The sequence below is a fragment of the Garra rufa genome, chromosome 7, assembly GCF_049309525.1.
Source record: "Garra rufa chromosome 7, GarRuf1.0, whole genome shotgun sequence".
NCBI lineage: Eukaryota > Metazoa > Chordata > Actinopteri > Cypriniformes > Cyprinidae > Garra > Garra rufa.
The window spans coordinates 9,590,761-9,606,289 of record NC_133367.1 but is presented as its reverse complement, the minus strand read 5'-3'; the positions used below and the strand labels follow the sequence as shown (position 1 = coordinate 9,606,289).

Sequence of the window (15,529 nt, the reverse complement as noted above, 5' to 3'; positions counted from 1 at the left end):
AAAAGCCCTAAATAATTTTAGATTTTAGTCCTATATTGTTTATTTTACTGCTTATTTCAGTGACCACTTCTATTTTATTTTAGTTTGTTTTAGAGACATATGTTGTATTTTCTTCCAGTTATGTTATTTATTTATTTGTATTAATATGTATATATATTTTTTGCAGTTAGCACACCTCAATTCTCTGTATGTCTAAATTTGAAGGTTTTTGTTAACAACATTAGTTCTGGTTTAAATGAGAGGGAGGAGCTGTAAAGGCCCCGCCCTCTTCTAGAAAAGGGGGCGGGAGCAGCAGCTCATTTGCATTTAAAGACACACACTCACACACAAAGAGCATTTTGCAGCATGTGAGTGAGTGAGGGGAACTCCTCTAGTAATTGCTCTATTATTGTGTGTCAGAGGGCATTCATTAGTGTTAATGAGCGGCTCGTGTCTGTGCTGTTACTATAGAGTTACTATAGAGCACTCAGTGTGTGTCTGACTGGTTAAATAACTCTCTGTGTGTGTGTTCAGACATCATCATTTCCTCTAACGGCGAGCCGGTGAGCTCGAAGGACATCAAGATGTGCATCAGCCAGATCCAGGACCTGATCGTGGTGCAGCTGAATCAGGCCGTGGCCAACAAACTGACCAGCTCCGTGGACTACCTGAGAGAGAGCTTCGTGGGGACGCTGGAGAGATGCCTGGGCAGCCTGGAGAAGAGCACGCCCGAGCCCTGCTCTCACAACGTCACGTCAAACCACCTCAAACAGATCCTGAACGCCGCCTATCACGTGGAGGTCACCTTCCACTCCGGCTCCTCCGTCACGCGCCTCTTCTGGGAGCAGATCAAACAGGTAGGTTACCCATAATGCCCTGCTCCGGCGCTTGCGGTGCGGCGGCTGACGTGTGTCTCTCCGCAGATCATCCACCGCATCACGTGGGTCAATCCTCCGTCCATCACGGCCGAGTGGAAGCGCAAGGTCGCGCAGGACGCCATCGAGAGCCTGAGCGCCTCCAAACTGGCGCGGAGCATCTGCTCTCAGTTCAGGACCAGACTCAACAGCTCCCATGAGGCCTTCGCCGCCTCGCTCAGACAGGTCAGAATACACAACACTGCTCAGGATGTCCCCACAAGGATAGCAATACCAGTCAATTTTGACCTTGTGGGGACATTTTTTAGATCAAGTAAAGGTGTGCACAGTCTCCTGTGAGGGCTAGGTTTAGGTGTAGGGCGATAGAAAATTTGGTTCTTCTTTGGTTCTTGGTTCTTCCCTTTATTGTCCTTCATAATGCTTTATAGTCCATCATAACCCTTCATAGTCCTTCATAACCCTTCATGGTACTTTATAGCCATTAATAGTCCTTCATAACCCTTCATAGTCCTTCATAACCCTTCATGGTACTTTATAGCCATTAATAGTCCTTCATAACCCTTCATAGTCCTTCATAGCCATTAATAGTCCATCATAACCCTTCATAGTCCTTCATAACCCTTCATGGTACTTTATAGCCATTAATAGTCCTTCATAACCCTTCATAGTCCTTCATAACCATTAATAGTCCTTCATAACCCTTCATAGTACTTTATAGCCATTTATAGTCCATCATAACCCTTCATAGTCCTTCCTAGCCATTAATAGTCCTTCATAACCCTTCATAGTCCTTCATAACCCTTCATAGTACTTTATAGCCATTTATAGTCCATCATAACCCTTCATAGTCCTTCATAGCCATTAATAGTCCATCATAACCCTTCATAGTCCTTCATAGCCATTTATAGTCCATCATAACCCTTCATAGTCCTTCATAGCCATTAATAGTCCATCATAACCCTTCATAGTCCTTCATAACCCTTCATGGTACTTTATAGCCATTAATAGTCCTTCATAACCCTTCATAGTCCTTCATAACCATTAATAGTCCTTCATAACCCTTCATAGTACTTTATAGCCATTTATAGTCCATCATAACCCTTCATAGTCCTTCCTAGCCATTAATAGTCCTTCATAACCCTTCATAGTCCTTCATAACCCTTCATAGTACTTTATAGCCATTTATAGTCCATCATAACCCTTCATAGTCCTTCATAACCCTTCATAGTACTTTATAGCCATTTATAGTCCATCATAACCCTTCATAGTACTTTATAGCCATTAATAGTCCTTCATAACCATTAATAGTCCTTCATAACCCTTCATAGTACTTTATAGCCATTAATAGTCCTTCATAACCATTAATAGTCCTTCATAACCCTTCATAGTCCTTCATAACCCTTCATAGTACTTTATAGCCATTTATAGTCCATCATAACCCTTCATAGTACTTTATAGCCATTAATAGTCCTTCATAACCATTAATAGTCCTTCATAACCATTAATAGTCCTTCATAACCCTTCATAGTACTTTATAGCCATTAATAGTCCTTCATAACCATTAATAGTCCTTCATAACCCTTCATAGTCCTTCATAACCCTTCATAGTACTTTATAGCCATTTATAGTCCATCATAACCCTTCATAGTCCTTCATAACCATTAATAGTCCTTCATAACCATTAATAGTCCTTCATAACCCTTCATAGTACTTTATAGCCATTAATAGTCCTTCATAACCATTAATAGTCCTTCATAACCCTTCATAGTCCTTCATAACCCTTCATAGTACTTTATAGCCATTAATAGTCCTTCATAACCATTAATAGTCCTTCATAACCCTTCATAGTCCTTCATAACCCTTCATAGTACTTTATAGCCATTTATAGTCCATCATAACCCTTCATAGTACTTTATAGCCATTAATAGTCCTTCATAACCATTAATAGTCCTTCATAACCATTAATAGTCCTTCATAACCCTTCATAGTACTTTATAGCCATTAATAGTCCTTCATAACCATTAATAGTCCTTCATAACCCTTCATAGTCCTTCATAACCCTTCATAGTACTTTATAGCCATTTATAGTCCATCATAACCCTTCATAGTCCTTCATAACCATTAATAGTCCTTCATAACCATTAATAGTCCTTCATAACCCTTCATAGTACTTTATAGCCATTAATAGTCCTTCATAACCATTAATAGTCCTTCATAACCCTTCATAGTCCTTCATAACCCTTCATAGTACTTTATAGCCATTAATAGTCCTTCATAACCATTAATAGTCCTTCATAACCCTTCATAGTCCTTCATAACCCTTCATAGTACTTTATAGCCATTTATAGTCCATCATAACCCTTCATAGTACTTTATAGCCATTAATAGTCCTTCATAACCATTAATAGTCCTTCATAACCATTAATAGTCCTTCATAACCCTTCATAGTACTTTATAGCCATTAATAGTCCTTCATAACCATTAATAGTCCTTCATAACCCTTCATAGTCCTTCATAACCCTTCATAGTACTTTATAGCCATTTATAGTCCATCATAACCCTTCATAGTCCTTCATAACCATTAATAGTCCTTCATAACCATTAATAGTCCTTCATAACCCTTCATAGTACTTTATAGCCATTAATAGTCCTTCATAACCCTTCATAGTCCTTCATAACCATTAATAGTCCTTCATAACCATTAATAGTCCTTCATAACCCTTCATAGTCCTTCATAACCCTTCATAGTACTTTATAGCCATTTATAGTCCATCATAACCCTTCATAGTCCTTCATAACCATTAATAGTCCTTCATAACCCTTCATAGTCCTTCATAACCCTTCATAGTACTTTATAGCCATTAATAGTCCTTCATAACCATTAATAGTCCTTCATAACCCTTCATAGTCCTTCATAACCCTTCATAGTACTTTATAGCCATTTATAGTCCATCATAACCCTTCATAGTCCTTCATAACCCTTCATAGTACTTTATAGCCATTTATAGTCCATCATAACCCTTCATAGTACTTTATAGCCATTAATAGTCCTTCATAACCATTAATAGTCCTTCATAACCATTAATAGTCCTTCATAACCCTTCATAGTACTTTATAGCCATTAATAGTCCTTCATAACCATTAATAGTCCTTCATAACCCTTCATAGTCCTTCATAACCCTTCATAGTACTTTATAGCCATTTATAGTCCATCATAACCCTTCATAGTCCTTCATAACCCTTCATAGTACTTTATAGCCATTAATAGTCCTTCATAACCATTAATAGTCCTTCATAACCCTTCATAGTCCTTCATAACCCTTCATAGTACTTTATAGCCATTTATAGTCCATCATAACCCTTCATAGTCCTTCATAACCATTAATAGTCCTTCATAACCATTAATAGTCCTTCATAACCCTTCATAGTCCTTCATAACCCTTCATAGTACTTTATAGCCATTAATAGTCCTTCATAACCATTAATAGTCCTTCATAACCCTTCATGGTACTTCATAACCATTAATAGTCCTTCATAACCCTTCATAGTCCTTCATAACCATTAATAGTCCTTCATAACCCTTCATAGTCCTTCATAACCCTTCATAGTACTTTATAGCCATTAATAGTCCTTCATAACCATTAATAGTCCTTCATAACCCTTCATGGTACTTCATAACCATTAATAGTCCTTCATAACCATTAATAGTCCTTCATAACCCTTCATAGTCCTTCATAACCCTTCATAGTACTTCATAACCCTTCATAGTACTTTTATAGCCATTAATAGTCCTTCATAACCCTTCATGGTACTTTTATAGCCATTAATAGTCCTTCATAACCCTTCATGGTACTTTTATAGCCATTAATAGTCCTTCATAACCATTAATAGTCCATCATAACCCTTCATAGTCCTTCATAACCCTTCATAGTACTTTTATAGCCATTAATAGTCCTTCATAACCATTAATAGTCCTTCATAACCCTTCATAGTCCTTCATAACCCTTCATAGTACTTTTATAGCCATTAATAGTCCTTCATAACCATTAATAGTCCTTCATAACCATTAATAGTCCTTCATAACCCTTCATAGTCCTTCATAACCCTTCATAGTCCTTCATAACCCTTCATAGTCCTTCATAACCCTTCATAGTACTTTTATAGCCATTAATAGTCCTTCATAACCCTTCATAGTCCTTCATAACCCTTCATAGTCCTTTATAACCCTTAAAGGAACACTCCACTTTTTTTGTAAATAGGCTCATTCTCCAACTCGAGTTAATAAGTTGATTTTTACCGTTTTGAAATCCATTCAGCCGTTCTCCTGTTCTGGCGATATCACTTTTAGCATAGCTTAGCATAGATCATTGAATCCTATTAGACCAATAGCATCGCGTTCAAAAATGACCAACGAGTTTCCATATTTGTCCTGTTTAAAACTTGACTCTTCTGTAGTTATATCGTGTACTAAGAGTTTCTAGGCTGATAAGATTAGGAACTACACTTCCATTCCGGCGTAATGGTCAAGGAAGTTTGCTGCTGTAATATGGCCGAAGCAGGCGGAGTAATATCACGCAGCACATGTGCAAATGCTAAACTAGCTGGGAACTCATTTCTGATAATACTCCGCCTGCTTCGGCCATATTACGGCAGCAAACTTCCTTGACTATTACGCCGGAATGGGAGTGTAGTTCCTAATCTTATCAGCCTAGAAACTCGCAGCTTTACATTTCCGCCGGTCTTAGTACACGATATAACTACAGAAGAGTCAAGTTTTAAACAGGACAAATATGGAAACTCGTTGGTCATTTTTGAACGTGATGCTACTGGTCTCATAGGATTCAATGATCTATGCTAAGCTATGCTAAAAGTGATATCGCCAGAACAGGAGAACGGCTGAATGGATTTCAAAACGGTAAAAATCAGCTTATTGAATGAGCCTATTTCCAAAAAAAGTGGAGTGTTCCTTTAATAGTCCATCACAATCCTTCATAACCCTTCGTAGTCCTTTATAATATTGTTTAATGCTTCATAGCCCTTTATAAAACTTCATAGACCTTCATAATGCTTTATAGCCCTTCGTAACACTTCATAATATTTTATAATTCATAGCCCTTCATAGATCTTATTTAAGCAATAAGGTACGAGAGGCCGTGCTGTATATATTGCTTTTATAAAACGGTTACCACACAAAAAAAATATTAAAATCCAAAAAATATATTAATTTATATATATTAAGTTGTACGTTTTCGTAAAGTAAAATCATTAACTGCCTTCCGCTGTAAAAAGTAGTCCCTAGGGCCGTGTTCACACTTGCCGTCCTTTTCCAAACTGCCAGCGTCTGTTTTACATTCTAATCCTATGGAGTAAACCGTCTTTTCAAAAAAGCCCTAGCGCTCTTTTTAAACGCCACCGCCGGCGTCTTTTTTTGCAGCTCAGAGCGTCTTTTTAAGTTGAAAAAAGTTGAACTTTTTTTAAGAAAACGCCCTACGTCAAGCGCTTTTTTGACAGCTGACCAATGACAAGCGAGTAGCTACCCTGTCGTTTCCATAACAACAAGAAAAAATGGGAAAGGTGCCGTTATATAGTCTTTTATTTTATTGTTGTGAACCGGATTCGCCTCCCCTTTAACTTTAAAAACCGGCGGGCAGCGCCGATGGCTTCTTGAGCCGCATATCGACATGTACGTAGCGCCGTTACGCTTCAGGCGTCCCTTTTTCGAGTCCCGGCTCGCAGACCTTTCCCGATCCCGCCCCCCCCTCTCTCTCTCTCCCACTTCGCTTCCTGTCTAAATGCTGTCCTATCAAATAAAAGGCAAAAATGTCAAAAAAGAAAAGACCCAGCTTCCTCTTTTATCGATATTTCTGCACCACACATAGGCTACTGTTGCAGCTGTTGTTATAGCAACAAAAAGACGCCCTCTGCTGCAAGTTACGCTTCCAGATTTTTTTGTAACTAAAAAAACGCGCTTGTCAACTTTTTCTTTTAAAAAAAGACGCCAAGTGTGAACACGGCCTAACTGCTGCAGCTGTGTTTACGTTGCTAAGGGGGGTTGCTAAGGGGGTTTAATGATACACAAAACCCGTTGAGTGAAGCGGTCATAGCAGTGCCGTATCATGAATACCACACAGCTGCTGACCAATCAGAATTGAGGAATGGAACTAACCGTTTTATAAAACACTTTATAACCCTTAATTGCCTTTCATAGCTTCTCATAATAGTTTATAATGCTTCATAGCCCTTTATAAACTTTTATTACACGGCTCTTTGGAATGCTTGATTCTGATTGGTCAGTTGAAACATTTGCAGGTTCGTTCTTTTCAAATAATCACCGCTCCAAAGTAATAACGCATAGCCGGTACTACTTGCATGTTTAAAATCCCTCCGTGCCAACAAAGATTACCGTTTGGCGCCATCTTGTGACAAACACTGGACAACCACAATTAACAATGGAAAATTTCGACATTAATCTATTTAAATTGTCTTACTAACGTACATAGTTTGAAGGTTAGTCACGTGGTACTATATTGTTTCGCGGAAGGATAAAAATGTTAATTTAAAACAAATATGCCAATAAAAGGTTTCAAATTCATATTCATGTCCATTTTTTTTCCTTATGTGGCAAGTAGCCGTGTAATAAGCGGGATAATGTACAGGCAGCCGGTAGTTATCGCAGAAATAAGCCCCTTCAGTGTGATACAAGACCCTCAGCTTCGCGTCAGGTCCTGATCACACTGTCGGGGCTTATTTCTGCGATAACTACCGGCTGCCAGTACATTATCCCTTACTTAAAGTTCTTAGAATGCTTCATAGCTCTTCATAGCTCTTTTTAATATTGTATAATGCCTCATAGCCCTTTATAACACTTTATAGCCCCTCATAACGCTTAATAGTGATTTATTATACTTCATGGTTTTTCATAATATTTCATAATATTTATAGCCCTTCATAACCCTTTATAATGCATCTTAACGCTTCATGATGAAGTGCTGTACTGATGTGTGTGTGTGTGTGTGTGTGTGTGTGTGTGTGTGTGTGTGTGTAGCTGGAGGAGGGTCACACGGGCCGTCTGGAGCGAACTGAAGACCTGTGGTTGCGGGTCAGGAAGGATCACGCCCCTCGTCTGGCCCGTCTGTCGCTGGAGAGCCGCTCGCTGCGAGACATACTGCTGCACGGTGAGACACACACTGATCCCAGCTCCACTGGTGTGTGAGAGAGAGATCTCAGTCTGAATGTGAGTGTGTGTATCTGTGTGTGTCCTCAGGAAAGCCGAAGATGGGCCGTGAGCTGGGCCGTGGTCAGTACGGTGTGGTGTATCTGTGTGATAACTGGGGTGGACGTCACCCGTGTGCCCTGAAGTCAGTGGTTCCTCCGGATGACAAGCACTGGAATGACCTCGCGCTGGAGTTCCACTACACACGGTAACCGCTCCTTATCGCTGCTGTTAGCAACCATTAACCCTTGTGCGTTCAAAAAAAACAAAGTTACACATAGGTGCAAAATGGACAAAAATGTCCGTGTCCAAAAACTGTCATAAAATATGATTTATTAATATTTTTTTCCATTCATTCATTTTCAGAATTGTAATGCTTTAAAAGCTGGTTTCTTTCCATAATGCTGTCTGTCAGTGGGCAACACTAGCTCCAGAGATTCCTCTGCTGAGTAACGGCTCTTCATCTTGCAAGCAATGAAATGACCAAGCCCTCAAGCACCAAATATGTCTAGGTTTTGCTTTGTGAACACCTGTCTGGGCTGTGCGAACACTCAAACTGTGTATAAAATCTAGCAGACTACACGATCAGTGTTTTCTTGTGGTGAAAACAAAAACAATGTGTTCAGAGCTGTCTGAACTTCTACATCAAATTCAAGCTCACCTTTTGAAAAAGTGCAATCAAGGATTAAGATGTGTGTTTGGGTGAAAAAGAAAAATCCTCAAAGCTCATTAACCTTATTTGACCTTATTCATAGCCTTCTCATGACCCTATGACCCTGCCAAGGGTGAGACTCATATAGATGGAGTGGGATTTTTGATTGCCAGTACAATATCATTTCTTTCAAACATATTGCACCCATAACATTTTCAGTAAACACATGGAAACCACACTCTGACATCCTCACCAACATACCCACACAATTAGAGCTGCATTATTTTTCCAATTGACTCTATAATAGACTATAATATGCATGAGCAGAAAACACAAAAAGTGAGTATTTCTTTTATATGCCAAATTTGAAAAAAAATGGCACGATCTAGTAAAAAATGGTAAAAATTAAAAATTTGAAGCCTTTCCGATAGAATGAATGCCTGTTAGCAAATATTGCATAATTTGATAGTCAAATGGCCCTGGGTTAAAAAATTGCATTTTTAATGGGTTTCAATGTGGACATTTTTGTCCTTAAAGTCCTAATGGGTGAGACTGTGAGTATTTTTTGTACGGAGGGTAAAACAGATTTTTTGAAGGAAATGAGGGTGAAATATTTAAATTTCAATAAAAATACACACCTGAGCCCAGATTTATGCAGTTGGCGTTAACACAGACACACTTAAAACAAAAAACAAAACTGAAATGGACAAAAATGTCCATAAGGTCGCACAAGGGTTAATTGTTTTTAATACATTTTTCATGCAATACGAATAGCAGTAGTATTTGTTGTCTTTACTGTTGTTAAATCGTGAATCTTGTGTCCGTCAGCTCTCTACCGAAACACGAGCGTCTAGTGAACCTCCACGGGTCTGTTATCGATCACTCGTATAGCGGCGGCTCCAGTATCGCGGTTCTGCTGATCATGGAGCGATTACACCGAGATCTCTACACAGGACTCAAGGTACCATCACTACACTCACCGTCTGTCCGTCTGTCCTTCTGTCTGTGGTTGTGACTGACGTGTCTGTGTCTCTCAGGCCGGTCTGTCTCTGAAGGAGCGTCTTCAGATCGCTCTGGACGTGGTGGAGGGGATCCGGTTCCTGCACGGTCAGGGTCTCCTGCACCGCGACATCAAGCTGAAGAACGTTCTGGTGAGGAACTGCATCCACCGTTATAACACTTTATAATGCATCATAGTGCTTCATAACAGATTATAAGATTTCTTAACACATTATAACACTTTGTAATGTAGGGCTGGGCGATATGCGAAAAATATTTTGTCAATAATCATGCCTCGCCGAGACAACATTGCCGTCATGCACCATAAACACACGCCACGTTCAGTGTGGCCTTAATTATTGCCTGATTATAGGTTGGTTTCACTTTTCTTTGTTTGTGCTTAAACCAACAGAAAACATCATGTTTGCTGTTACGTTGGTGTCGCTAATAATTTTCACTCTCTTCTTATCAAATTGTTGAGGAAAAATAGTAGAACCCAATTTTTTATTGTTTTGAGTTAAATTTCAACAATTGTAGCGTTTTTTTTTTTTTTCAAAATAATAGTCAATCTATAATGTATTTGATATGTATTGACTAAAATTAGAGAAAAACTGAGCAAAAACAGTAACACTTTTTTCTTTCTGGTAGCCTGCCATACTGCCCTACAAAGGCAAAGTGCAGTAACTACACCAACACTGAAACTGAGAAAAATTAACATTTTTACACTATATATGTGACCCTGGAGCACAAAACCAGTCTTAAGTCGCTGGGGTATATTTGTAGCAATAGCCAAAAATACATTGTATGGGTCAAAATTATTGAATTTCCTTTTATGCCAAAAATCATTAAGAAATTAAGTAAAGATCATGTTCCATGAAGATTTTTTTGCAAAATTCCTACTGTAAACATATCAAAATGTAATTTTTGATTAGTAATATGCATTGTTAAGAACTTAATTTGGACAACTTTAAAGGTCATTTTCTCAATATTTTAGATTTTTTTGCACCCTCAGATTCCAGATTTTCAAATAGATGTATCTCGGCCAAATATCGTCCTATCCTAACAAACCATACATCAATAGAAAGCTTATTTATTGAGCTTTCATATGATGCATATATCTCAGTTTTGTCAAATTTAACCTTATGACTGGTTTTGTGGTCCAGGGTCACATATGGTATTAGTTTGGATTTTGTAGTTACTGCGATTTTTGACACTCTCGTTTCTTTGAAACGGGACAAAATTGAATCAGGAGACTTTGCCACAAGACAAAACGGTCGTCACAAAGCCCATTTTAAGCCTCAACTCAATTTTGACCAAATGTGTAGTTACTGCGCTTTGCCTTTGGAGGGCAGTATAGTTCGGAGGAGGTCTGTTTTGGCCCTGTTTATAGCAAAATAAAAAAACTGCTTCATTTATAAGCATGAGTCATTTACATTTTTGTATTAAAATTTTTATGTTATTAATTAAAATACAACCAACACTGAAACTCCGAACACGTGCATATTGAGGGGCGAGCTGAATAGCACTATATTATTTCATTCTTGCATGCAAAAACACCTGTATGATAACTTTGGGGCTATGTAAGATGTTTTGGCAACTACTTACTAGGTTTGTCACTTATGGGTTTTTTTCCTCTAGAAAATCGATAATCATTTGTTATCTGACTTTTGACATCAGCATCACGATACTTACAAGACATCGTCGATACAGGATGATATCGTCATGTCGCCCAGCCCTATTGTAACGCTTTTGTAGTGCTTCATAACACTTTGTAACACATCCTAGTGCTTCATAGCTCATCATAACACTTTGTAACAGCATGATGCTTCATATCACATTATAACACTTTGAAATGCATCAAAATGCTTCATAAAGCATCATAGTTTTTGATAAACCAGTAGCAGTTTGTAACGCATCCTAGTGCTTCATAACAGATCGAAACGCTTCATAATGCATCATAGTGCTTTATATTGCATCATAACACTTCACAGCGTATTATAAAGTGCCATTGTGCTTCAGAACGCCTCAAAACGCTTCATAAAGCATCATAGTTTTTGATAACAAATCATAACACTTCATAACTCATCCTAGTGCTTCATAATGAATCATAACACTTCATAATGCATTACAATGCTTCATATCACATCATTACCCTTCGCAGCGCATCCTAATGCTTTATAATGCATCATAGTGCTTTAAATCACACAATTTCGCTTTGTAACGCATCCTAGTGCTTCATAACGCATCATAACCCTTTATAAAGCGTCATAGTTTTTCATAACACTTCGTAATGCATCATAACACTTCGTAACTCATCCTAGTGCTTCATAATGAATCATAACACTTCATAATGTACCATAGTTAGTCAAAACACTTCGTAACTCATCCTAGTGCTTCATAATGAATCATAACACTTCATAATGTACCATAGTTAGTCAAAACACTTCGTAACTCATCCTAGTGCTTCAAAACACATCACAGCACTTCATAATGCATTATAATGCTTCATATCACATCATTACCCTTCACAGCGCATCCTAATGCTTTATAACACATCTTAACAGTTTGTAACGCATCCCAGTGCTTCATAACACATCAGAACTCTTCATAAAGCATCATAGTTTTTGATAACAAATCAGTAACACTTCATAACTCATCCTAGTGCTTCATAATGAATCATAACACTTCATAATGCATTATAGTGCTTCATATCGCATTATTACCCTTCATAATGTACCATAGTTAGTCAAAACACTTCATAACTCATCCTAGTGCTTCATAATGAATCAGCAGTTTGTAATGCATCATAGTGCTTCATAACACATCAAAACGCTGCTTCATATCGCATTATTACCCTTCATAATGTACCATAGTGATTCATAACACTTGGTATCACATCCTAGTGCTTCAAATCACATAATTTCCCTTTGTAACGCATCCTAGTGCTTCATAACGCATCAAAACGCTTCATAATGCATCATAGTGCTTTATATTGCATTGCATCTTAACACCTCACAAAGTATTATAAAGCGCCATTGTGCTTCATAATGCATCATAACACTTTGTAATGCATTATAATGCTTCATAACACATCATAACCCTTCACAGCGCATCCTAGTGCTTTATAACGCATCTTAGTGCTTTAAATCACATAATTTCCCTTTGTAACGCATCATAACCCTTCATAAAGCGTCATAGTTTTTCATAACAATTCATAACACTTCGTAATGCAACATAACACTTTGTAACTCATCCTAGTGCTTCATAATGCATTATAATGCTTCATATCACATCATTACCCTTCGCAGCGCATCCTAATGCTTTATAATGAATCTTAACAGTTTGTAACGCATCCCAGTGCTTCATAAAGCATCATAGTTTTTGATAACAAATCAGTAACACTTCATAATGCATCATAACACTTCATAACTCATCCTAGTGCTTCATAATGAATTATAACAGTTTGTAACGCATCCTAGTGCTTCATAACACATCAAAACGCTTCATAATGCATCATAGTGCTTTATATTGCATCATAACACTTCACAACGTATTATAAAGCGCCATTGTGCTTCATAATGCATCATAACACTTTGTAATGCATTATAATGCTTCATAACACATCATAACCCTTCGCAGCGCATCCTAATGCTTTATAACGCATCTTAACCATTTGTAATGCATCATAGTGCTTCATATCAATTCATTTCCGTTTGTAACAAATCCCACAATTCATAACCCTTCATCAGCCTTTGTAGCCCTTCACAATGCATCATAACACATCACAATGTGGGTTTGTGTTCTTCTGTGCAGCTGGACAAACAGAACCGGGCCAAAATCACTGATCTGGGCTTCTGTAAACCCGAGGCCATGATGTCCGGCAGTATTGTAGGAACGCCCATCCACATGGCTCCAGAGCTCTTCACAGGTCACACATTAATCAAACTGTTATCACTTTGCATTAATAATTCAATTTCATGCTCATTTGTTGAGTCGAAGCAATCTACAGTTTTAATACTGGGCAAATAATAACGGCTCATTTGAAAATTCACTTTTTATTTAGAAAAAAAAAACAAAAACATTTACGTTACAGTTTGTTTGTTTTTTGCGCAGGAAAGTACGATAACTCTGTAGACGTGTACGCCTTTGGGATCCTCTTCTGGTATCTCTGCTCCGGCTCCATCAAACTCCCAGAAGCCTTTGAGAAGTGCTCCAGTAAAGACCAGCTGTGGACAAACGTCAAGAAAGGTGACGAGCGCCGGCCGGCGGGTCGTCTTAACGTTACTCTGTGAACTCTTGGGTAACCTCTGTGTGCGTTTGTGTTTTCAGGCTCGCGGCCGGAGCGTTTGCCCACGTTTGACGAGGAGTGCTGGCAGCTGATGGAGGCCTGCTGGAACGGAGACCCTTCCCAGAGACCCCTGCTGGGCATCGTCCAGCCCAGCCTGCAAAGCATCATGGACCGCCTTTGCGACAATTCTGACCAAAAGAGCGGCAACCTGGAGGACTCGAACTGACGGCGTTTCCCCTGCATGCTCCTCTTGAGACGCTTTATGTGTGTGTGTACAAAAAAAATACAAAATTGGACAAACGTTGCTTATCTGCCTCTGAACAAACCTGATCCCGCGTGTCATATCCACCGCTGCTCGTCACGGATCCTCCAGAGCTCAGAGTTTTACATGTAGTACAGTTTGTGTTACAGATGAACTGAAGCGCTGATTTTTAGATGTGTTTAAACTGGTTTACAGTATCCTGACATGACATTTTTTAATAAAATCATTTGGACCAATTCACTGCTGCACTTGATTGATTATTGTGTAAAAACACTATAAAGAACAAAATGTGCACTATAGTTTTATTTCTTTTTTCAGTCAGGCTAGTCTGAGTATTTTTTTCTAGTTTGTTCATTTTAAATGAGGTCATGTTATATTTTACTATTGAACATTTTCTGACAACATATGTGACCCTGGACCACAAAACCAGTCATAAAGGTACTTTTTTTTTAAACTGAGATGTATACAAGCTTAATAAATAAGCTTTCCATTGATGTCTGGTTTGTTAGGATAGGACATTGTTTGGTCGAGATACAACTATTTGAAAATCAAAAAGCTGCAATAAATCTAAACAAGTTCTTAGCAATTTATTAAGTATTACTAATCAAAAAAATATTTTACGATGGGAAATTTACAAAATCTCTTAATGTAACATTAGTTTTACTTAATATCCTGATGTTTTTGGGCGATACTTTTTATCCATTCAATGTATTTTTGGCTATTTCTACAAATATACCCATGGTTTTGAAGTCCAGGGTCACATATAAATAGATATTTCAGTCATTTAAGTTTGCAATGTGATTCACAAATCGAATTATGGCGATGACATTTGTTTGAAAATATACTTAGGACAATAATTAAATTTCCAGATTATGAATTGAGCAAAAAGATTGGCGTTTGCTAATCTTGTTTAACTAGCTGATGTGACTCATTATTACTGAGGTAATCACGACGAAGTCTCAAAAGAAATTCGCGGTTTTATTCAGATATATGTATAAAATATATCTGGAAAAAAAAAAATAAAATAAAAAATATATATATATATATATATATGAAAAAAAATAAAAAAAATATATATATATATATATATATATATATATATATCTGAAAAAAAAAAAATATATATATATATATATATGAAAAAAAAAATATATATATATATATATATCTGAAAAAAAAAATATATATATATATATATATATATATATATATATATATATATCTGAAAAATATATATATATAATGTGTTTAATGTGTTCAT

At 37.6% G+C, this 15,529-nt stretch overlaps 1 protein-coding gene across 1 annotated transcript in view; it reads left to right on the top strand.

Annotated features, from left to right (window-relative positions):
- The window catches only part of dstyk (dual serine/threonine and tyrosine protein kinase), a 40,898-nt gene extending 26,393 nt beyond the window's left edge, over window positions 1-14,505 (top strand). Inside the window, exons 5-13 of the mRNA XM_073844053.1 lie at window positions 514-836; window positions 903-1,079; window positions 7,900-8,029; window positions 8,119-8,275; window positions 9,548-9,680; window positions 9,757-9,870; window positions 13,532-13,646; window positions 13,832-13,966; window positions 14,048-14,505. Of these exons, the coding sequence (XP_073700154.1) occupies window positions 514-836; window positions 903-1,079; window positions 7,900-8,029; window positions 8,119-8,275; window positions 9,548-9,680; window positions 9,757-9,870; window positions 13,532-13,646; window positions 13,832-13,966; window positions 14,048-14,232 (1,469 nt within the window). The 3' untranslated portion in view covers window positions 14,233-14,505. The remainder of the gene's footprint in view (window positions 1-513; window positions 837-902; window positions 1,080-7,899; window positions 8,030-8,118; window positions 8,276-9,547; window positions 9,681-9,756; window positions 9,871-13,531; window positions 13,647-13,831; window positions 13,967-14,047) is intronic.
- Window positions 14,506-15,529: the final 1,024 nt, after the last annotated feature.